Source organism: Drosophila sulfurigaster, chromosome 2L (genome assembly GCF_023558435.1).
Source record: "Drosophila sulfurigaster albostrigata strain 15112-1811.04 chromosome 2L, ASM2355843v2, whole genome shotgun sequence".
NCBI classification, from domain to species: domain Eukaryota; kingdom Metazoa; phylum Arthropoda; class Insecta; order Diptera; family Drosophilidae; genus Drosophila; species Drosophila sulfurigaster.
Window position 1 is genome coordinate 28343435 of NC_084881.1, and position 23390 is coordinate 28366824.

General features: G+C 37.9%; 8 protein-coding genes across 9 annotated transcripts; 5 read left to right on the top strand and 3 right to left on the bottom strand.

Moving 5' to 3' along the window:
* Positions 1 to 1057: 1057 nt before the first annotated feature.
* LOC133850136 (adult cuticle protein 1) lies at positions 1058 to 2145 on the top strand. The gene is made up of 2 exons (XM_062286132.1): positions 1058 to 1167; positions 1347 to 2145. The coding sequence occupies exons 1-2, from the start codon at positions 1162 to 1164 to the stop codon at positions 1752 to 1754; spliced, it is 414 nt and encodes a 137-aa protein (XP_062142116.1). The 5' UTR covers positions 1058 to 1161; the 3' UTR covers positions 1755 to 2145.
* A 1770-nt stretch (positions 2146 to 3915) lies between these two features.
* On the top strand, positions 3916 to 8318 carry LOC133850125 (exonuclease mut-7 homolog). Its single transcript, XM_062286115.1, has 4 exons — positions 3916 to 4134; positions 4204 to 4852; positions 4912 to 5921; positions 6595 to 8318. The coding sequence occupies exons 1-4, from the start codon at positions 4026 to 4028 to the stop codon at positions 6723 to 6725; spliced, it is 1899 nt and encodes a 632-aa protein (XP_062142099.1). The 5' UTR covers positions 3916 to 4025; the 3' UTR covers positions 6726 to 8318.
* On the bottom strand, positions 6778 to 8455 carry LOC133850126 (5'-3' exonuclease PLD3-like). Its single transcript, XM_062286116.1, has 2 exons — positions 7259 to 8455; positions 6778 to 7202 (listed from the first exon to the last, which is right to left on the bottom strand). Exons 1-2 carry the CDS (start codon positions 8453 to 8455, stop codon positions 6945 to 6947), a joined length of 1455 nt encoding a protein of 484 aa, XP_062142100.1. The 3' UTR covers positions 6778 to 6944.
* Positions 8456 to 8956: 501 nt separating this feature from the next.
* Positions 8957 to 10826, top strand: LOC133850131 (uncharacterized). Of its 2 annotated transcripts, none has more exons than XM_062286128.1 (3): positions 8957 to 9448; positions 9841 to 9915; positions 10003 to 10360. In XM_062286128.1, exons 1-3 carry the CDS (start codon positions 9158 to 9160, stop codon positions 10009 to 10011), a joined length of 375 nt encoding a protein of 124 aa, XP_062142112.1. In that variant the 5' UTR covers positions 8957 to 9157; the 3' UTR covers positions 10012 to 10360. The 2 variants fall into 2 exon arrangements, with proteins under 2 accessions (XP_062142112.1, XP_062142111.1); XM_062286127.1 differs by lacking the exon at positions 10003 to 10360 and adding an exon at positions 10368 to 10826 and having other exon boundaries at positions 9031 to 9448.
* LOC133850130 (carbohydrate sulfotransferase 11) lies at positions 10736 to 18570 on the top strand. The gene is made up of 3 exons (XM_062286125.1): positions 10736 to 11149; positions 17528 to 17999; positions 18073 to 18570. Exons 1-3 carry the CDS (start codon positions 10871 to 10873, stop codon positions 18300 to 18302), a joined length of 981 nt encoding a protein of 326 aa, XP_062142109.1. The 5' UTR covers positions 10736 to 10870; the 3' UTR covers positions 18303 to 18570.
* Positions 18571 to 20040: 1470 nt separating this feature from the next.
* On the bottom strand, positions 20041 to 20861 carry LOC133850137 (electron transfer flavoprotein regulatory factor 1). The gene is made up of 2 exons (XM_062286133.1): positions 20704 to 20861; positions 20041 to 20592 (listed from the first exon to the last, which is right to left on the bottom strand). Exons 1-2 carry the CDS (start codon positions 20743 to 20745, stop codon positions 20377 to 20379), a joined length of 258 nt encoding a protein of 85 aa, XP_062142117.1. The 5' UTR covers positions 20746 to 20861; the 3' UTR covers positions 20041 to 20376.
* Positions 20862 to 21022: 161 nt separating this feature from the next.
* LOC133850135 (adenosine 5'-monophosphoramidase HINT1) lies at positions 21023 to 21894 on the top strand. Its single transcript, XM_062286131.1, has 3 exons — positions 21023 to 21176; positions 21242 to 21383; positions 21523 to 21894. The coding sequence occupies exons 1-3, from the start codon at positions 21133 to 21135 to the stop codon at positions 21790 to 21792; spliced, it is 456 nt and encodes a 151-aa protein (XP_062142115.1). The 5' UTR covers positions 21023 to 21132; the 3' UTR covers positions 21793 to 21894.
* LOC133850133 (rab-like protein 3) lies at positions 21636 to 22876 on the bottom strand. The gene is made up of 2 exons (XM_062286130.1): positions 22654 to 22876; positions 21636 to 22584 (listed from the first exon to the last, which is right to left on the bottom strand). Exons 1-2 carry the CDS (start codon positions 22712 to 22714, stop codon positions 21920 to 21922), a joined length of 726 nt encoding a protein of 241 aa, XP_062142114.1. The 5' UTR covers positions 22715 to 22876; the 3' UTR covers positions 21636 to 21919.
* Between the last annotated feature and the right edge of the window lie 514 nt (positions 22877 to 23390).

Genomic DNA, 23390 nt, shown 5'->3' on the forward strand with positions numbered 1-23390 from the left:
AGAAAAATTTGAAACAATCTTGTTTTGCTGATTCAATACAAATAATTTTTATATTATCAAAGTAGCTATTAATTGAAGAATTAATAGCTTTTTTGATTTTTACTTTTCCGACTAATTCCCTTTGTGTTTTCGCATATTTTTCCTAATTTCAAACAAAAATCAACTATGTTTATCAATCTATAAATTTTGTTTAACCAATCATTTATATAATGATTCCGACTATGCTTATCAATCTATTCTCTTTTTTAACCAAAATTATTGTTTATAATGATTCTTTTTTAAGAAGACAACACAAATAACGAATAGTTCAAAGGATTGAGACCTTCTTTTCCTCAATCAAGTTGTAATATTCAAATTAATTATGTCACCTCAATAATTATAATACCTGAAGTATACTTTTCAAATTAATATACATTGCCTCTTTTAGTTATCCGAGTTAAGAAACTAGAACTTATCAATCAATTTTCTATTACCATAAGCTTAGCTAAATGAACGCGCAGAATTAAAGAATTCATATTTTATAATATTATTTAGATCGTAACTTGAGCTTAGCTTAATGGTTCAAGTACTTTGAGTAGTTGTGCACTTTAATAGATCTGCAAGAGATTGATTAGCATACCACATGAAGCGAATAAAACTGCAGCACTTAGTCGGCAAAATTAATTTCAGGGCATAAAATGCTGATGAAATTTGCTCCACTTTGTGGACTAAAAAAAAACATACGCAGACACCTTGTAAAGATTATTGTCTAATTGTTGTTATTGCTCGATTGGTGTGTGGTTATTGTAGTTATTGTAGTGCTTGACTTAAGTCAGTGTCTTGGCCATTTGGTCGAGTCGAAGCAATTGATTGGCCGAATCAAATGTGGTTTGTGGTGTCTTTTGTGGCGTTGTCAACTGCGACTGTGGCTAATTGTGGTCTACTGTGGGTTGTGTTTGCTCTCGTCGAGAAGGTCAAGGAGTGGAGGGGTGAGAGAACCTGCGATTGGCGTTTGTTATCTGGCCAGTTTCCGCATTTGCCCGGCAGGTCCGAGAACTGGCTTTTGGCCTGCGCTCGCCAATATGCTAAAGAGCATTGTGAGCGCGCTATAAAAGCCGCTCAAACAGTGGCAGATGACAATTAGTAACGTTTCAATCGTCGCACAGTTCACAGAGAAGCAACATGAAGGTAAAGCGATCGATGAGGATCAATTAAACAATCTATCGATCTCTTTCACAACATTAGAGTTAAAGCGATCGATGAGGATCAACGTGATCAATTAAACAATCTATCGATCTCTTACACAACATTTGAGTTAAAGTAGAAATTCCAATAATTTCATTGTAAATCCTTTCTTCCTCTTTCAGTTCGCCGTCGTCGTAGTCTTGTTCGCTTTGGCCTATGGTGTCAATAGCTCCGTCGTGCCCCTGCTGACCTCCGTCCAGGGAGGCGTTGTGGTCGCCGCTCCCGCCGTCCCCGGCTCCGTCGCTGTCCACGCCTCCGCTGTGCCAGCTGCCGTGCCCCTTGCCCTCTCTCCCGCTGGCCCCGTGCTCATCCAGTCCGCTCCAGCTGCCGCTGTTGTTCATGCCGCTCCTGCCGTGGTCGCTGCTGCTCCAGCTGTTGTCGCCGCCCATGCTCCAGCTGTGGTTGCCGTTGCCGCCGCTCCAGCTTCGTATGTGGCCAAGACCCGCGGAGCCGTCCATGTCGCTCCCTTGCCCGGACATGTCCAGAGCGCTGCCTCCGTCAACTTGGAACCCGCACCAGGCACCTGGTAAACAACACACTTGGATTCGCCACCAGCCCAGCCCTCTTGACCTTGCCATCGAATCTTTTTTGAGTTTCGCTCTAATGCTTAAGTCTCTCTAGCCTTTTGTTTTTATTTCCCAAAATGGTTTTCCTTCTTACCTTGCAACCTGGTTGCTCCTAGCCACACTTTTTACTGCAAATCTAAGTCAAGCTAATCCACAGCTGCCGCCTGAGCAGCTCAATAACTGCTCTCCTATCTATCTATCCATTCTATTCTATTCTATTCTGTTCAACTTCATGAATGTACATTCATCCTGCTGTCTCAGGATCTGTTAACCACAACCACAAATCGCCACCACGCACAATCTCTGTTGTCATTTGGAAAATTGTTTCAAAATAAAAATGTTTAAAATCAAACAATGATTCTTTTCAATTTTTAAAGTGTGAGTATAACCTCTATAACTATTATTTCTAAAATGTAATAGATAAAACTCTTATTGAGACGTTAATGGAAGCGGAAAAGCGGAAAATATAAACTATTAAAGCACATTTGCCAAAGGAATAATCTTCCGAAGGATTCGATTAAAAAAAAGAGGTAAGTACAACTTATTTTTATAGTTTAAAGAATTCGATAAAGAAAAGGGCAAATCCTACTCATTTTAATATTTCAAGAAATAGAGAAATTCATTCAAAGAACAGATAAAAGAAAGAAAGTTTTCTAATCCAAGGATCAGCTAAGATTTAAAAATTTTAGTTTTTGTAATTTTCCAACTATTGAAAAAAGTTTGTAATAATAAAATTATGACTACAGAAAACGGATATAAAAACAGAACGTTTTGCACTTTATGACTTATTAAAATCCTATAACCTACACTGTACTACAAATTGAAACAATTTTCATAGTTTGAATAAGTCATATTAAATATAGAAATAATAAAAATAAGATAGATTCTCCTTTCAAAATAAACGGACAGAAAGAAGGAAGTATTCTCATCGGTATTTAAAAATGTTCATATAGACGGAGAGTCAGACAGACGGACCACATAAAATTGCCTCGGCTGATCGAAAATATAAACATTTTATTTATAGAAGTCTGCTGGCTATTAAATAAGTTCCCGTATGGAGAACCGGTTTGCATTACATCAGTGCAATTAATCAAGTTAATACACACAGGGGTGTGAAATCGAGAATTACATTCAAACATACCTGCAATTGGAGCAGGGCCCAGTTAACCTTGAGGCAACGGCTTATGTTGTATTACCATACAATGTGCATACATATATGGTAATGGCTTAAAGCCATGTCTTGTCGGCATGTTGGCACTCAATTCAATTGCCCACAGCAGATCAATGGGGATTGGCAAGAGATCGATACATAAATCTTGTTGGGTCAGTTTGCCGACACGTGCTTCCAACTGGAACTCGATCTGCCAACTGCAGCTGTAATTGGTGGCGACGTCCGCCAGCTTCCGTCTGCTACCATTTCCAGTTTGTGACGTATTAGATTTGCCAATTACATTGGTAAATTGTTCACTTATTAATTTCATCAACTCTTGATTAATTGCGTCAATTTTCAAACGATGCGGCACAATTAGTCGTTGCATCTAATAGCACTTGTTAATCAGTTTAATTAAAACACTTTAATTGTAGCAAAAAAGCTACATTTATTTTTCACAACGGAATAACGAAAAACTTTTCGAGCGTCTAGCGGTTTTTTTCCTTAGAGCCGGTAAAAATGTAAGCGCAATATCGATATGTCCTAGTTCGCTTGAATTACTATCGATACTTGTTATCAGTGCTGTTGCTTGCTATAAATACAGCAAAAAAACAAATGAAAGGCATAAATATTTGTATTTATTTATTTAATTAAAAAATTATATTGCTTATCAAGTCCTAACCTATTTTATACATTTAGTTTTTTCTCAAAAATGTTAACAATCGTATGCTTAAAATAAATTTGGGTGGAACTGTTTTTACAATAAATTTCATAATAGAAAAGGAAGCTAATAATGTAATTAAAATAATACATCCTCAACTTTTATTTCAAATAAATTTGTAATAAACGAAACGTTTTTTTTTTTGTCAGGGCTGCATAGCATGAACAGTTCATTAGTTCATTTCTCATATCGATAACAATCAATTGTACTGCTTATCGATTGACAGCTCAATTTTGCGATAGACTTGCCAAGAAATATATCAAAAAGTATCGCGTATGCAAAAGTCAAAAGTTTTATCACAAATTGCACTTGCATCGTGTTGTGGTTGTCGTTGGAGGGCTGCGCGCCCACTAAAAAAACAAATATGGCAAAACTATATAACGCAATTCCGGCAGGCTTTGAGTCTGACGATGAAGAACTCGACTACTTGATTGGAAATCTGAAAATCAAGCGTCTCGAAGATATTACAACAGGTAACATTCGTAGCGAATCGAAGGTGCACCCAATGGGGAAATGTTTTTTATTGCGTTGCATTATTCCAGGTGCTGGCATCGATGGGGACTTTGATGCCACATTGGACCCAGAGTTTGAGGCGTTCTTCAAGACGTTTCGCGACAAATGGAACATGCACAACAAATGCATGTCGCCCTACATGCGACAGGATTTGAGCAAGACGTTGATGCGTCATGAGAATCCCTTGCTATTGGCTTTGAAGATCTTTGCCAACTGCCCGGATAACAGCAATGTGAAGATAAAGAGCTTGTCATACTTTGTGCTGGACACTGTGTGCAAACTGCAGGCGGACATGCCACAGCTGAGCGAGCAATGCGACGACAACACAAGCATGATTGCCTTTCATTTTGTGAAGACAACGGGTATGCAATCCCTGATGAATGCCATGATTGAGACGTATCGCCTGCAACAGATCCGGGAGCTGCTTGTGCCCAAGTTGCGGGAGATGCTGGACGGCGGGCATTACAAAGATGTGGCCCAGTGGGCCATCAATCTGAAGTTGACGCATCAGTTTGATATGCTCGACCTGGCGTTTCCACTGATTGCGCAGGAGAAACTGCCGCTGGCTGAATTGTACCTGGAGCAGGCGACGCATCAGCGGCTGCCGTTCGTCAAGTTTCTAGACTCGCTTCTGCACAAGGACAAGTCGGTCATTGAGATGTGCGAGAACATCCTCGAGTGAGTATCGGAAGAGAGAATATAGAATGAATAGTTAATCTTACTTTCTCTGCCTTTAGCCGCTATTCAAACCTGAAAGTGTCGCATCACGTGCTCAGGTATCGCCCCATATCCAAGATCGTTGATCGCCTGGCCAAGAAGTATGGCTTTGACGACTCTGTGACGCCCAACTACAAATTCACCAAGACCGCCGGCTATCTGCATCATCTGTATCGTGAATTCGAGAAATCGCACACCAATCTCGAAAGTTTTCGAGAGCTGGTGCGTGTTCATGCCTACGATTATGCATTGCAAGCGGATTTCGTTGGCTATCTGTTCGCAGCTGGCGGTCCGGGGGAATTGGAAGCGGTCTATTGGTCCACAGAGTTCAAGCTGTTGCCGGAGGATTGTCCGCCCGAAATAAAGTCAATGATCTCACACGATGAGCTGCGGCACCAACAAATGGAGCAAAGCAAAGCAGCGGCAATTGGAACAGCAGCAGCAACAACGACGTCGCCAGCAGTTGGCTGTGATATGTACCTGAGCATGGATTTGCCGGACGAGTGCCTAATCATTGTGGATACGGCGGCGCAATTCGAGCGAATGCTCCAGCATTTGCAGTGCGAGCCAACCATCTACATGGACTCCGAGTGGATGCAGAAATTGTGCGTACAAAATCAACTCTGTCTGCTGCAAATCGCCACCATGCACAATGTGTACCTTATCGATTGCCTCGCCAGCCACGAGCTTCACGACGAACACTGGCGTTCGTTAGGCTCCAGTGTCTTCAACAATGTGAACATCATGAAGGTCGGTTTCTCCATGCTCAACGATTTGTCGGTGCTGCAGCGTTCGTTGCCGCTGCAGCTGCGTCTACAGATGCCACATCATTATCTCGATCTACGCACCGTTTGGCTGGAACTGAAGAAGCAACGTCATGGCGTCGAGCTGCCGTTTGGCAATTTGAATCGTGCCGGAGAAGCTCTTACGGATTTGTCCATGCTGTGCCTGGGCAAGAAGCTCAACAAGGCCAATCAATGCTCCAATTGGGCCAACAGGCCTTTGAGACGCGAGCAGGTGCTTTATGCAGGTGGGCTTAACTTTATATCTATTAAATTTTTCTTTTAAGAGAGTCTATTAGGGGAAGTACATCTTGTTGAAGTACTGTTATCAAATAGCTATGAGCTGTGGCTGTTAGTCTCTGAGATAAGGAATTAGTATGTAGAAAGTGATCAGCTCAACTACACTAGATCGTAATTTACTATGCTATCAACGCCTCATAAATAGCTCTTCAATTTGATATACTAGATTCTCAGATAAGAGAACCCTTTTATTGTTGTATCGTAATTTACTATACTTTCGATCAGTTAACCCCTCAAAAACTAGCTCTATAATTTGATATACTTTATGTTCGTATCAAAAAATAAGTTCTATGATAACTTTAATCCGATTGATAAGAACTTTAAGCATTTAAAATGTAGTTGCAGTATAATTTGGTTAGATGCATCCAGTTATGGATCTGTCAGATGATTTTAAGAGTATAAATTTTATATCGACACGGTTAAATACTAATATAGTATTATATTTCAGTAGTAGTATTATATACTATAGTAGTACTTTATACTATAGTAGTATTTTATACTACAGTATTATTATATACTAAAGTAGTATAATATCCTCTCGCTTAGCGTCCTTTCAAGGAACTTTTAGAGACATTTTAGTATTCCCAATTGATATTAAAAGATTTTCTCTTCTTTTTACAGCCATGGATGCGCGTTGCTTGATGCTCATTCACTGCTGCCTGACCAGATGTGTGCCGGATATCAATGCGGTGATTGAGAAGAGCATTGCGTGCAACAATTTTCTGCGACGCGGCAACAATAATGTTAAATAATCAAATCGACGATGTGACCACAAATCTCAGAAGAAATTTAAACAAAAAAGTATTTGAATTATATACAATGATAATAATTGCAGAAAAAAACGTGAAAAGCATAGAACTTGATTAAAAAACTGTGAATACAAATGATAAAATATTATCGAAAATACTGCTAATGATGATCATCATTCTTCATATTTAGTTGCAGTCCACTTTATAAGGTTGTTAAGATCACTAAGACAATTCTTTGGCAAAAGCGCTGTTCCAGTCGCGATTAAAGATGCTCACAAGATCATTGCGCAGCGATGCTGGAGCACTTGGTTGAGTGTCCTTAAAGACCAAACCAATGCCGGCTGTGGTTGTGAAATAATCTCCTGACCAGTTGGAGGTGCCAATGTAGGCGACGCGATCGGTGACCATGTATTTGTTGTGATTCACACGTCCGAAGGGAATCTTTTGCTGATCCTCATCTGCGGGCACAATGAAGCGACGCTAAAAGAGGAGAAAAGAATAAGTTGGAAGTAAAATTATCTTCTGTAAACTCTTACAATTTGAATGTCCACATGCTGGCGACTTGTCATGGATAGATCCTGTAGAGAGCGCAAATAGTTGTCCATGCTGGCATCGGAATGCTTCCACCACGAGATGAGCAGCTTCACCGAGACGCCGCGTTCCACGGCCGCTGTGCGGAGCGCATTATCAATCTCCGCCCAATACTGTAGCTTCGGTCCGAAGATGATGAGCGGGAAATAATCCATGACCGAGATGTGCACAAATTGAAGCGCCGAATTGATCGAGTTCAGAATGGCAGTCAGATCATGAGTGCGTCCAGTGGCAGAAAGCGGAGGCGGCGAGCTGGCAGCAAATGCTTGCATCGTGTAGTTTGTGTTGGCATCCTTGAGGACATTCAGTAGCATGGGTTGCTCGAGATTATAGTTGGTACCATAATCATAGGGCCATGAGGATGGAATGCGTGCGTTCTCATTGGTGCCCAGATACCAATAGGCCTTAAAGATCTTGGCCAAATCGCTGGTTAGTTGCGGACAGTTGCGACCAAGCACGCCCAGCTCCTTGACCTGGGTAAGAGCACGCCAATCCATGTTGGCGCTGCCCAAATAGAAATGCTCATTATCCACAATCCAGAGTTTGGTGTGCAAGATGCCGGCTCCCAGGTATTTGGGAAAATCCAAGGTAACTACTTCGGCAGCGCCATAGCTGGCAAGGATTTGAGTCTCCAGATCGGGCGAGACGCTCGATGGTGAGCTTTGTGCTATACGTATTTTGATCTTGGGTCCATCTCCTACACCATTGGCTAGGAGACGCTGGAAAATCTGTTCACCTGGATGAGCGGTGCTGTGATTCAAACCCGTGTCCTCACCACGCAGCGTCCAATAGTAGCTGCCAATATCCAGCGTGGATTTGGTCAGATTCAACAACTGATCCCAGGCATCGAATGTGCTAGGGAAATGTGGGCTACCGGGTGTAAAGTTCAGGCCAATGGGTATGGATTCCACAAGCGTCAGATTACAATTGTATTTCTGGTTGTCACGGCGCTGCAGTTGCTGTAGTGGAGATCTTAGCGGTAATGGCTTCGTGTGATAAGCGGTGCCGGCTAAAAAGATGAGCAGAAATGCCGATAACAGGCACATTTGCAGTGCGTGTGCGTGACGCTGTTGCGCCTCCTCGCTGTCGTGGCCATGTTCCACGTCCTCGTCGTGGTTGCGCAGCGGTTGCGGTTTATACATTTCAATAAATTGTCGAAAAGTTCACTATCATCTACAATCAATGTGTTCGTTGGTCGCTGGTATGTGAAAAGAGTTATCGCGGTGACAAGATTACGTTTTACGATAGACGATTAGAACGCCGCCTGCTCAATGCAACTAGTACTGACAGTTGTGACGTCACGTCGGCAGTTACAATGTGCAAATTTAAAACGCATAAATAAAAAGATTAATACGAAATTCTCTTCTTAAAGAAGTGCATTTCATCAATTTATTATTATGCGTACTATATATTTCAACTAAATAACATCCAAAAATTTTGATTTTAAATTGCGGTGTATTGCGAAATCTTTGCGAATTGTCCATGCAAAAAAATGGCGATAGTCCTGCATTAATTAATCGGCAATGTAACGCCACGAAATCAAAAAACAATTTTTAATGTGTAATAGTGTGTAATGGATACAATTCTAGTTCAAGAATATAAAGTATAAAATATTACAAAAGTTTATTAAAGCAGTTTATATTAGCGCGCATCTTAAATACAAAGTAACGAAGGTTGCCTGTGGAAAATGTATAAAAGACAGTTTGGCCACACTCTAGTTGAAACAGCTGATATTGAGTAAACGACGCTGCGGCAAATTTACAGCAGCAAATTACAAATTGTGAAGGCGCAATTAGTGCAAACATTTGTCAAGTTAATTAAACTGTGTAAATTGCAGCAAGTAAATGGATACCTCTCGCGAACGCCGTAAAATGGTTCAGATAAAAAAGCAGCTAAAGCTGCTGCCAATTAATTTGAGAAAAAAAGCTATACGTGAAGCGCGCAATCTAGCGGGCATGCAACAACAAAAAGTGCAGCGAAAATTGAAAAAGCGAAACAAACAAAACGATTTCGAGCGCGCTGAACACAATGCAATGTTGGCGGCAACCGATCAAGAGCTGCAGCAGATTTTGGCGGACTACGAAGAGTTGGCAGACGTGCCCTCCGACTGCACACCGGCAGAGCTGTTAGGAATGGTAAGAGTGAAAGAGAGGAGCGAGAGTGAGAGGGCATCTATTCGATTTTATAGAAGTCCAATTAGCATATACAGCTGTTCTTTTGATAAGAATTCTCGAAAGAGCGAGATAAAGAGCAAGTTTGTATTGGATTTCATGGAAAGCCAATCAGCATGCGCAACCGTTCCTTGCGACTGCACGCCGGCAGAGCTCTGGAAAGAGAGCGAACTTGTATTAGAGTTGTATGAAAGTCCAATTAGCACTACTTGTCATTTTCGTCACTGAAGATCACCGAAGTTTGGTGACCTACTCCAGCTAGAAGCTGCTAATTGTTTTGTATTGTTATGCCAGCTGATAAATTGTTACCGTTATCTGCACATTCGCACATTCTTATGTAGATTTCATAATTACAGATTGCCACAGCAGAGGGCCGTGCCACAACAACAATTTACGTGCAACGCGACGGACTCAGCACGCTAAAAATTGTGGTAAGTAAATTGATTTCAATTGTAAGTTGGTCGCTCTTCAATTAAATATGTTTACAATTGTTGTGCGTATCAATCAAATCGATTAAGGTTGGGTGAAATTTCCGCAGCAAGTGTAAACAATTGTTCAAAGAATTATTTGGAAGCGCCGCAAGTGACGTCAGAAGTCCAAAGTGGAGCAATGCAAAGTAGTCGAAGTTCTAATTGGCGTGAACTAAATAAGATTTATCGATAAGTTGTGTCGGGCAATGCGACTGGAATTATCATCCTGTTCTCTCATTTCCAACAGCGCTTTCCCATAATTGCAAATTAGAATCAAAGTTTTAATTCGTATGATTTAAAAAAGATTTATCGATAAGTGAAATCGCTGACTATCTTGCAAGGCAACTGGAAATGCTATCATCCTGTTCTTCTCGCTCTCTCTCTGTCTCATTTCCTGTTCGCTCTCTTTGCAGCTACATCAACGCTCTCCCACAATTGCCCAATTGAAATCAGCAATCGCCTCAATTGCGCTCGCTCAGCACAAACGAAGGCAGCGTAACGAACGTCATCGTGCATTAGCCGAAGACGTTGCCGGTCAGCACGAAGACGACACGAGCGATCAACAACAACAGGTTGCGATGGTTTCTGCTGCTACTGCTGGTGCTGGCGCTGGAAATGAAGCCATCATGCTGCCGCGCTCCAGTTGTGAGTTAGTTAACTCGGCGCAGCGCAACGGTCACGAACATCGCGCGCTTGTCTCTTGGCGTTTTCTATGGCGCTGCTTTGCACTGTTCAACGTGGACACCAATCAGCCGATCGATGACAACGCGGCCAACGGACGCGCAACTCTAACGGCGCTTGGCATTGAAAACGGCTCCAAACTCAAGTTTGTGCATCGCGTCAAGTATTTCGGTCGCAAGCGGCAAACCTGAAAGACCAAATTCCGCCAAAATAAAGAAAGAAAAAAGTAAAGATCATGCGAGAAACGTTTATATTCAGCCTAATGCTGTTCTATGCATTCGTGCAACCTTTGGCGGCAGCAGCTTTTGAGGATGGCAACAACAACAATGTGAAGATCAACAAACATAGTTTGGAACTAACACAGACAATCAACATACAACGCCAGGAGTTGATGCAGCGGCAATGTGATCTCATGGAGGCCAATACTCAATCCATTGAGGATCTCACGGAACTGCAAATGGATCACATGATCGTCGACAAGGAACACAAGCTGCTCTATTGCTATGTGCCCAAGGTACGTTCAACTGCTTCCACAATCAGAATCTAAATTCCCGCTTGGTCAACATAAAAACATTTTAATACCCCGCTTTAATTCTGAAATTAAGGAAAATAGGGTATGATGGGTTTTGGGTCAAATTTGTCCGTCTGTCCGTCCGTCTATATAAATGCTTGTATCTAAGAGATTATGAAAGCTATGTGGTTGAAATTTGGTATAAAGCTAGCTACATTGAATGGGAAACAGAAGTTTATCTTGAATTAAGGGAAGTTTATCTTGATTACAAAATATCACTCTTAGTAAGTTCAATAAAAAAATATGTTTCTTTTTTAAAGGATAATAAATGAATGGTCTGAGAAATATTAATATATAATATTAATAATAGAAACTAAACTTTGAATTGATTCGAAGTAAGCTAAAAAGCTAAAAAGAACAGGGTATCTTTTTGTCGTTTACGTTAATCTAAAATGTTTTAGTTTTGGTTTTTTTTCGACTTTTTTGAGGTCTACCGAAATATTTATTTTTTTGAATTCATTTTGCTGTCGTTCTGTTTCGCCATGTGTTGAATTACTTCCCTTTTCTCGTCTGTTCTGACCCTTTTGTCAAATGTCTCTCAATCTAAAAAAGCAAAAGCAAAAAACTCGTTTATTTTGCTTGTTTTAATTTTTTGCTTTTTGCTTTACGTTTTCTCTTTTATTGCCCGCTGACATCCGATGCTACAATGCCTCCTGTTTCTCACTCTTTCACTTGCCACATGTGGCATCTTATTAATTCAAACAATTTGTGTTTGCCGCCGCTCTCGAGTCTAGACGAGTTTGACGAGTCTACTAACCCATTGTAGCTGCTGATTCCCAATCTTAAGCTCACACTCGAAGCTTTATCAATAGCCGCCAGACTATCATTGATTTTACTGCTCCACTGTGATTACCCCACATCGTAAGACAGACAGCTGCATAGCCTCTCGCTCAGTAATCGTTATATATGCCACAATTATAAATTATACTCGTGTAGCCATAATTGCAGATATTGCATTTTAATACCCCAACTTATTGATTTTAAATGGGGATATGCCGGAGAAATTGTCGAGTGAAACTTTCATTAATAACAAGAATATTTTATCAGTTAATAGTGAGAGTTTAACAAGTTTTTTATTAGCTAGTCGACTGTGAAGTATTTGCCATTAATATGCTATCGGTAAAATGCAATTTTTAATATTCATATAACTCGTTTATTTTTATGACCAATTTTCACTGAGAATTTATTAGATAGTCTACCATGGAATGTTTTTAATTAATGTGTTACAGCTGAAATGCAATTTAAATATTTAAAAATATGTGAATTGCAACTATCTATTATTAATTTATATTTTATGACCAATGTTCTATGGAAACTACCGATGCAATTTCAATTATATAAAATATATAATTTGCATCTATCTATTATTAATTTATATCTTTTTTTTACCAATTTCCTATGGAAATCACCGATGATTTCCTGTGGAAATTTCCGCTAGGCTTAGAAACTTGCTTAAATACTTAAAATTGCATTGAGAATTGTATTTAAAAATACCAATAATAATATTTCGAAGTATAATTTAATTGTAATGATTAATAGGGCTTTAATACAGCCAGGGCAGTTATAGATAATTTTTTAAGTAGGTTATATAATGCTAATTTAAACTTTCTAAATACCAAACAAAAAAAAATGTATTTAATATATTTCCTTTTTATCATTATTATAAGTTATGATGATAATGATTAATAGTAATATACATATAAATCGTTACATACTTTACAATAGACTTTATATTATGATAAATCATCGTAATATATTTTATAGTACAATATATTTTATAGGGAAATTCCCTAGTCGAACCTTAACTTCTAGTTGCAAATTTCTTATATGCAATCTGCGTTTCAGTCGAGCGTCTATTAATTGTAGTCTATTATTTTGCCATGCAGCACTCGCTCAGTAATTTAATGCCAAGCAAAACGCACAGATTCCATGACATGTCATTGTCTATAGTTGAATGGCAGTCTGTATTTTTTTCTATTCACTCGGTTGCAGTGTCGGTTTCAGTTTTGAAATTGATAAACGAATCAGCGAATAATCGAAATGACTGGCTGGATTTGATTTGTTATCGACTTGACCTCATGACGCTCAATTGGAGGCACAATTATCAAAGCGCACAACGCGTCGTCTTCTATTAATTAAAATTCGCTAAATTGATAACAATAGCCGCGACCTTAGATTGGCTAATTCAATTGAAAGGAAATTAACCGAAACCTGGAATTCTCTCAATATATGTATAATATATAAAAACTGAATGCTAGTTGCCCAATCCATTGCTATCAAAAAAAAAAGAAGAAAAAGAAAAGAAAAAAGAAACAACTATATTTTGATTAGATTAGCAATTCGAATCGACAGCCAAAACGTGCGACGTGTGGCTTAAAAATAGCTTCGTGTTTCATGTGTGAAGCTCATTGCACTTTGAACCATCGCGCAACATAATGAGCCAACACCAAACAAACCATCGAATCACCTTTTTTTTTGTTGTGGCTCACATTGCGGCTGTCTATGCTCTGAGTAATAATGCCTCCAATAACATGACGTAGTTCGGCTGTGGCGCCATCCCACGGCACTTACAACAAGCTGATTAACACTGCGTATACTTGATACGAGTGCCTCAAATTAAACCATTAATTTCAGTTCTTTTTATGTTCGCTGAAAAAAACGTGAATTATACACATGGGAAGTGCCATTAATCAAACAAAAATATAGGCTAAAAATAATGGAAATTATTTTGCGATAAACATAAAATTTACCAACATAATTCATTGAAGTTATGCGTAAATATGTTTATAGGAACTCAATTGTAAAAAAGCCTAAAATAAATTATTCTTTACAAAGTTTTAAAATCAAAAAAAGCACATAAATTTCCATATTTCTAAATGTTTTTGAAAAGTATTTTATTTATTTTTTGTACAACAATTTGATACAAATATTTTATTGCATTTCATTTTTACTGAAAGTAAAAGTTTTTTTTGCTATAAAATATTTTTGATAAGTTTAATTTAAACATAAGTCTTAAGAAAGTTTGCATGTTAGTTCGTTTCTTGTGAAATCTTTTGGAAGAGTAAATAAATTTTATTATTTATAAAAGCAAATGATCTAAACCAATTCGAGCGTAAAATCTATTTATTATTTCAACGCTTTTCTTAGCATAAAACTAGGGAAATTTTCGTAAATTGTTGTTTTGTTTATTTTATTGATTTCGTTAAGTATTTACAGAGTAAATTATTTGATTAGTGCTTTAAAAATATATTTTATATAATATATAAATATATTTTACATATTTTTAAAATAATTTTTATATATATTTTCATTGCTTAGTTCTTGAATAATGTGGCACAAAATTTCAATCTTCTGAGTAAATTCTATGCTTAGTTCTTGAAAAGTATTTTATTTATTTTTTGTACAACAATTTGATACAAAGTTGCAATCTTCTGCTGTTAATTATATTATTTATTAATATTCATTACATTATTCATTGATTTCGTTATGTGTATAAAGATTAAATTAGTTGAATAGTTTTTTAAACATATTTTCAAATACTTGTATCATTTTGTTTCTTATTTATTATATTATTTACATATTAGGTTAATAAGCAATAAATTTCTTATCTATTATAAAATGTAACTACATCAAATAATTAGCTAATGATCGTAGGTCGCATTTCACTACATTCGTAGTTGTCAGTTTTTTTGTTGATAAGCAGATGAATTCGATCGGCAGATCGTTAAAAGAGAAGGAGGTGTGTCATGTTGTAGCTGAGATACGATCGAGCACGCTTCGCTTATCAGCAATTTACGGTTTACAGTTTACAGAGACGTAGTCTCGTCTTCAAGCGGGGAACTCAAACTGTGTCTGTGTGTGAAGTGAATTGTTGTTAATCACATGCGAAACTCACATTTGTTTCTCTCGAAGTCGTAAACGCGTGCCTATTTCCCTTCCCCCCTCTTTAAGTTCCCCCCCCTCTTTTGTATACATTGTTGAGTTTTTATTTGACCATCGCGTGGTGATGCTTAACGTGGCCTTTAATGGTCGAAGGAAAATGTTTAAATTTTGCTTTATGATCGCATGCGCTTACGTATTGCAAATACATTTTCTTAACTATGCGCTTTGCATACGAAAAATGCTGAACCTGAACTTTGCCACAGGCACAGTGGAGCAAGACCTATTTAATTAGATGACGTAATTAACTCGTTGAACTTTTAATTTCATAATTTTCAATAATTGGCTTTGTTATAAGCTCTTCAATTTCCAAACAAACTAACGAAAATCATTTTTATTATTTTTGAATTTTTTCATTATTCAAAAATTAAGGTTTTTCCTTTACGAATTTTAAAATATTTATTAAATTTAAAAATAAATGATGAAATGTTAAGCTGAGTCTAAAATTTTTGAAATATTTATTAAATTTTAATTAGAATGAAATGAATAATGAAATGTTATGCTAAAAAACTTTGAAATATTTATGATGAAATCCTACGCTAAGTCTAAAAACATAGTAGATAACCTATATATGAAATTTTAAGCACAACACTTGAACTGTTTCAGATTTAGCAAATGCTCAGTAGCATAGCTAATCTGCACATTTTGTAAAAGTATTTTCTTCAGCTAGTTACCTTCACTTTCACATAAATAAAGCACCCTTCAAAAAATAAGTAGCAGGGTCTTCAAAGTTGAGACAAGAATGTTTTGCCTTTTTTTGTTTTACAATCGACAGTTGCAAGATGTTTGCAAATTTCACTTTCAACTTTGACAAGTTGACAAGCAGTCTCAACAATTTCCACTGTGCACACTGTGCGCTCGCAGTTTTTCCTGTTTTTGTATACGAAAAATTAAAGTGTTTGTTTTTGTAATTTGAAATGTTTTTGTTGCGTTTAATTACACTCGACATTGTCGGTCAGCCAGGCTGTCTGCTCGAAATGAAATGTTTAGATGTTGAGTTGAGTTTAGTTAAGTTGATTTGTTGTTTTATTATTATAAACATTGTTTGCTCGCTAAGTGGCTCAACCCACAGCCAACCGCACAGTGTAACTAGAAAAATCCATGCATATTTTCCATTGCCAGCAATTAAGCAACAACAATTGTTTATATTTAGTTTTATATTTGCGAATATTACAATTTATATCAAATGCTTAAGTGAAAAGTCGCTTATTGCCATAAACATTTTCATTTACAGTTTTCTTAACTCATCTACTCATCTATTATTTTCGCTTTCTTAATGAAGGTCATTTAATTTTTAAGCTCCCGCTTTATATAGATTATAACATTTGATATTATCGTTAGTTTACTTTCTATATTTCTATATCATGTTCCTTTTCTTAATGAAAGCAAATTTATTTTTAAGCTACCGCTTTATATGGATTATAACTTGTGATATTATCGTTAGTTTACTTTCTATATATCATTACCTCAAGGGGTTCAAGTTCCATTTAAAGCTATTTTGTAATCATATATCTATATAATATATATTTTTGCTACGTCATCGTGTCTCAAAAAGCGTCGCGCATGGCAAAGCGGATACTTTGTGAATGAGAATGTTGCTAAGGGAAGCTATAAAATTTAGAACGTACTGTGGAATGTACTCATTAATTTAATACTTTAAGTTCCCAATGTTTTTTTTTGTTAACTATAATATTATCTTCAATACTGAAAATTCATAAGTTCTTCTTTCCCCTTATTTTTATCTTATTTTATTTTCCTTATTTTTTATTGAATCCGAAAATAATTTATTTTTAGAGATAATTGGTTTAGCTTTAATTGCATACAAAAGAAAGAATTTCTTAATTTATATTTTGGGTTTTTTCATTTTTATTTATTTCTTTATCACATTGCATTAGTTCCACTGTTGTGAAGCTCCAGAAACGTATGCAAATGTCGATAAAAAAACGAATGAAATGACAAAAAATTTAATTCAATTCTCAGCTGTTGCTTGTTGAATGTTTTTGCAATTGATAAATATTTATCGCAGTTCCGCTGGGCTTAACCACTGTGCTGTCATACCACCAATGGATTCCACACACCTGTTCCACAAGTGTGGATCCTATCACACTTATCTTCCACATGTCGATAATAACTCGTTGATATGCTGCGACAATGGAATCCCAGGAAGTTCGCTGCTTATCTGTAATTGTTAAATAGCATTCGTTTGAAGAGCCCATGAGTGGTACTCACGAATACCCGAAAGTTGTGAATCATTAGTCAAAAAAACATGTGTACATTTTGTGGCCTCAATCGAGCATTATTGTTTATTTTGTTGAACAAAAAAAAAAAAAAACGAAACTAAACAAATTTCGGAAATTCATTTCTTTTTCTATATTTTTGTAGGTTGCCTGCACGAATTGGAAGCGAGTTCTCATGCTGCTCACAGGCAAATGGCAGAACGGAACTGATCCACTGCAGATACCCGGCTCTTTGGCCCATTCGGTGGGCATGTTCACCAAGTTCTACGATCTGAGCGACGATGAACGAACGCAAGTGCTCAGCGAGGATTACACACGGTTCATTCTGGTGCGACATCCCTTCGAGCGTCTGCTCTCAGCGTATCGCAACAAGTTGGAAGGCGGTTCACCGAGTGCTCGTTACTTTCAGTCGCGAGTGGGACGTCAGATTGTGCGAGAGTTGCGTCAAGGAGCGAGTAACGAATCGCTGGAGCAGGGCAACGATGTGCAGTTTGGTGAATTCGTGGAGTACTTGCTGCGACCCGAATTGAGTCGTGTCAATCAAACCGATTACAACGAGCATTGGGAAGTAATCGCCAAACTCTGCAATCCGTGCGTCATGAAGTACAACGTTGTGGGTGAGTCAAGAAGATTGAAATCAAAACCATTTCATAGAGAACACCTGCTAATCTTGAAATATATTTAATACAGGCAAATATGACACACTTCTCGATGACTCGGCGCTGGCTTTGTATCTGTCGGGCACCAAGAATCTGACATTCCCCACGGGCCACAAACCGTCGAGTACCAAAGCGAATCTTCGCAACTATTTCGATCCGCTGCCCATCGGCGCCATTCGGCGTCTCTATGAGATTTATGAGGAGGACTTTCGACTCTTTGACTACGGCATGGAAGATGTGCTTGGCTTTGAATTTGGCTAACCAGCATTCTGAATCCATTTCAAAGTGGTCTCTCTCTATCTTTGCTCATTCCACTGTGACCATGACGCTTTTCCACACTGGGAGAACTTTGTGATTTTAGTCGTAATTTAAACCTTACTTAATTACATTACATTTTCGTTAGTTCATAATTCAGCAACAGGCGAATATTAGTTTGTAATTTCATCATTCTACTTTACCATATTTAGTTAGCAATCTAATGTGTTGACTTTAGAGGCTTGCAAACTTTTACTCTCTTCAAAGTTGTTATTGTTTTAAGCTATTAGCAAAATAAAGAAAATGCAATTATTTATTACAAGCTAATTAAATTAAACATTTTGTATTTAAAACTTAAAATTGCGAATGATTCTTGTGTTTTATATAGGTAAATAGAATTATTTCATACTTTGAATTGTCCAGCTATAATACTTGTTACATCAGTTGTAAAAGCTCTGAACTATAGATGAATCTTTTATTACATCTCAGTATTTAATTAGTGGTTGAAAGTGTATTCAAATTATTCACTCGAATTTCTAACAAATCTGTGCAGTTAATTTTCATTAAGTTTTTATTGAGAGAGAATGAATTAACAATATTCTAATATGGGAAATGTTAAACTTTACAAATTTGAGACTATCATAAAAGTATTTTTAGCTAATTTAGAACAGTTCCTCTATTCAATTTCTATTTATTAATAGCTCAAAGTAGCCCACAGTGCATTCCGTCTTCCGTGTTTGGATGCATTTCGTATAGAAGCTTTTTCTTGGCATCAATGAACTTTTGTTATCAGTGGCGTAAACGTAAATGACGTGATAAAAGGTATTTGTGATAGGTGTATTACACGAGCACGAGAACAAATATTACGTATACGCTGCCCTTTTAATTTCGCAAGAGCTTTCACATTTGCATTTGCCAAAGGCAAAGAGCATGGGGGTTCCATTGTTACAACGACTTTTGAATACACTTTGATTCAAATTTTAACTTTTTTTTACTTGATGTAGTAACCACAACAGAATGAAAGAAATATAAACAAATGTTGACTAATTCGAAAAGTAAAATTTTCGATAAGCGAAAGGAAACCGATTATTTGGACATTATAAATTTTATAGCTTCGATTTTACCCACAAAATATATGTCAATTCATTCTTAGTACTTTGTACGAGGAGTTTCCTAGCAACACTAGAGCACCTAGAGAACTTATACTTGAGTTTTTACGATCTGTTTATAGCCATAGTGAACACACGCCTTGTTTCACACTATGTGTGATTAGATAGCATTGAAAGACAATCGATAGAACTTATCAGCTAATTGTTTTCTTGATAACGACACAAGACTCAATGGCAAAGTGACAAGCTGCAGCGCATAGCTGATATGCCTATGAAAAGTAGTGTAGTGTGCAAAAAGCTCTACGGCGCCAGTGTTGTTTATCACCAATACATAGACACATCGACGACGACACACAGACAGTTGGTCCACTGAACAAATGAATTTAAATACGCAATATTTTGTCAATAACAAAGTTCAACCACGGAACGCATTCGTCGTCGGCCATCAGCATCAGAAGCGACAAAAAATAAAATGCCCGTGGCAATAATTTTGGCAGTCACACGTTCAACATTTGTATCTGCTTCGATAAACAACAAACAATAATACTTGGACATTCAGTCAAGCCCCCCCACACACAATAATATTTCAAGGTCATCCCTCAATTAATATACTAAATACCTTTTGTATGCGTATGTATGATCATAAATATACTAAATGCATTGGTATGCGTATGACCAATAATATCTCAACTACATTGTTTGTTTGTATGTGTCTGTTTTTTTTTGGCTTGCGTTATCCAATGACTGTTTTGCACTTTTTATTCAACATTAACTTACAGTTAAACATTGACAAGACATTCGAAACTAATATTTAGTGTGTGTGTGTATTTTTGTGTGTTGGGTGCGGGTCTTTTGTCTTTGTTTAAACAAAAACAATACATTGGCTGTATCATATTCCCGTTTTCATTCTCGTTCTGGTTTTCAGTCCTTTTGCATTTCCGCCTTTCACCTCTCTCTTTCTCTTTCACTCTCTAGTCATTGTAGCTGTAACGCTGCTTAACGGTGCGGTATTTTTTCAGCGAATACAAAGCCTCCACCTCCTTGGCGAGGTAACGTCCCTGGGCCAGGAGAGCCACGATCTTTTTAGGATCGCGCTCATCCTTGTTGTTTATGAACGCATCATGGACTTGTTTGCGAAACTTTTGCGGCCCATTCAGGCCGGGGTAATCACGGCCTAGGTACTGTAACTGCAATGGAATTTCACGTAACATAAGTTCCAGTTTTCCAGTTGCCCCCTTCCAATTGGGTGCAGTTGCACGTGGTGTGCAGTACACTCATTTTATTTTATTGTTACTTACGTGCTTGTAAAGAGTAATAACTTTGGAGCGCAGCTCTGACATCCCCAGTAATAAAACGTTTGTTTAACAGTTAAATGCAAAAATATGACTAAAACGTTGCGAATTTGTTGTCTTTCGGTTGCACTTCAGATTAGAGGTGTGTGACCGTAAGCAAAATTTGCAAGATATACCAAATCTGAAAAATACTAGAGTGGAATGATTGGCAAGTGACCGTAGGTCAGTTTGTTATGAAAATACAAAAAGCAGTTAGCGCGGTTTTTGATTATTACTATAGAATAAATAGCTTGTAGAATATGTAAAATGTAATTAACAATATTAATATCTAAACTTACGTTAGCGCTAAAGTGATGAACCCCAAAAATATTTTTATACTATGTTCTCTCAAATGACGGTCACACAGAACTTCCCATAAGTTGGCAGCACTGCACAATGTTCGTGACAGCCGGCCGCAATTTATCCAGTTTTCTAGTGCGGTAAGTGCGCATGCAATTTAGCCATTATTAACTGCCAATCTCAATTTCCAATTATAATTTACTAGAAATCGCGGTATTGCAACAAACTGCGTAAGAATGGCAAGCGAGGTGGAGAAGGCGCAAAGCGCCGCAGCCTCTGAAGACACCATTTTTGGCAAGATTCTACGCAAGGAAATTCCATGCAAATTTATCTACGAAGACGAGAAGGTAAGTGAGGAGTGCAAAGTGCGACAGATAGTTTAATCTATAAAGTTGTCGTGTGGATTAGAGCTATGCGGGTTTTATTGGTATAAAGATGTAATTTTATTTTATTAATTCCTAAATGCATTTTATATTTGTTGTACAGTGTGTGGCATTCAATGATGTAGCGCCTCAGGCTCCAACACATTTTCTGGTCATACCGCGCAAGCCAATTGCACAGCTTTCCCTAGCCGAAGACGGCGATGCCGAGTTGCTTGGACATTTGATGCTTGTGGGACGCAAGGTGGCCAAGGATCTGGGACTCGAGAAAGGCTATCGTGTGGTCATTAACAATGGACAACATGGAGCACAGTCCGTTTACCATTTGCATTTGCACTTTTTGGGTGGTCGTCAAATGCAATGGCCACCTGGCTAAATATATACGATTACTTAACTAACATTTAACAAAAAAGAGGAGTTGTTAACAACAAAAAAGAAGTAATAAAGAGTTTTAAAAACTAGAAAACATTGTAAAAATATACATATGAAAATCATTGTAAAACTCAGCATCGTTTTCCCGTTGTTGGAAAATTGAGCTTAAATTCGATGGCATTGCTGAGAAACTTTCGCAGTTTGCCCGCATTGCGAGATTTGTGCTCAAAACTCTTCGCGTCCAGGCAATTGACAAGGATCTCATCCGCGCCCAGCTGACTGGCTATTTTGCCCGACCCACGCAAGCAGCGGGTGGTCAACAAATCCAGTTTTGTGCCCACCACAAGGATGGGCACGTGTCGCCGCTTGAGAATGGGACGCATTCGATTGTGGCGATGCCGGCAAATCTGACGCAACGGCTGATACAGCCAATCGTGCAGGCTGTCATGGGTGCTCATGCGCAATAGATCGTATACAAGGATTATGCCATCAATGTGGCGATAGAGGCGATTGCGATGCTCCCGAGGCATGCGCAACGTGCTTTTTAAATCATAGAATTCAACAAAGTGTGGCACCAAATCGACGCCGCCACGTCGTGGAAATTGTTCGATTCCCGTTCGGCTCGACGTTGAGGAGGAGGATGTCCACTCGGGCGTTGGGGGCAGCCACACATAGCGTGGATGCTCGTGAAGACGCACTTGAACATTCCACCAACAATCGCCAACGCGTCGGGTCGCTGGTGTCGGAGTATCTTCGCTTTTGGCCAGCAAATCTGTTAGTCGCGACTTTCCAACACCTGCAGAGTTGAAATATATAATCTTTAATTCAAATAACTGAAACTTCCATGTTCAAGTTTCGCTGTTACCTGCATCGCCGAGCACTAAAATTCGAGCAGTGAGTACGTGTTTAATTGTTTGTTGCTCCATCGTTGTTTTTAGTTTTCGAGTACTGTAAATAAAGGTTATGCTTGTTGTGCTGCAATTTGTCTTAATGCTTGTTCATAATTCCTCTCTATTTAATTGTTGAATTCATTTGGCGCTTTTTGTCAAATATTTGTTTGTATTTATCGAAAAATTATCTATCGACATAGATAATGCCAAGGTGCGCATATATCGAAGCCACCTACGCAAGTTTTTGGAACTTGTATATTTTTTTTGTCACAAAATATGGTATATTTTAGGGCCACATTGATTGTTTACAGTTAATGCGCGCTTTCAATCGGTTTGGTTTTCGGTTCGAGTCGCGCTTGTGAAATAAAACGAAAAAGCGATAAAAAGTAGTTGTAATAGTTTCAAACAGTTGTTTATTCTTTATAAACGTTCCTCATTTCGTGTCATTTCATTTGTGGGTGTTCATATCAGTGTATTTATATTTTTTTTTATTTTTTATCATTAAACTACACACAGACGCTCTTGTGGTTGTCTGTGTGTGTGTGTGTGCGGCTGGAGTCTCGCATACACTTGTTATTTTGCTTCATTTGGTTGTTGTTGTTGTTAAATTCTTTTGTATTTTCGCATTGAAATAAAATTATATACTTGTAGCTTGCAAATACAGTTGCATCGTCATATATATATATATATACTATATATTGTTTTATATATA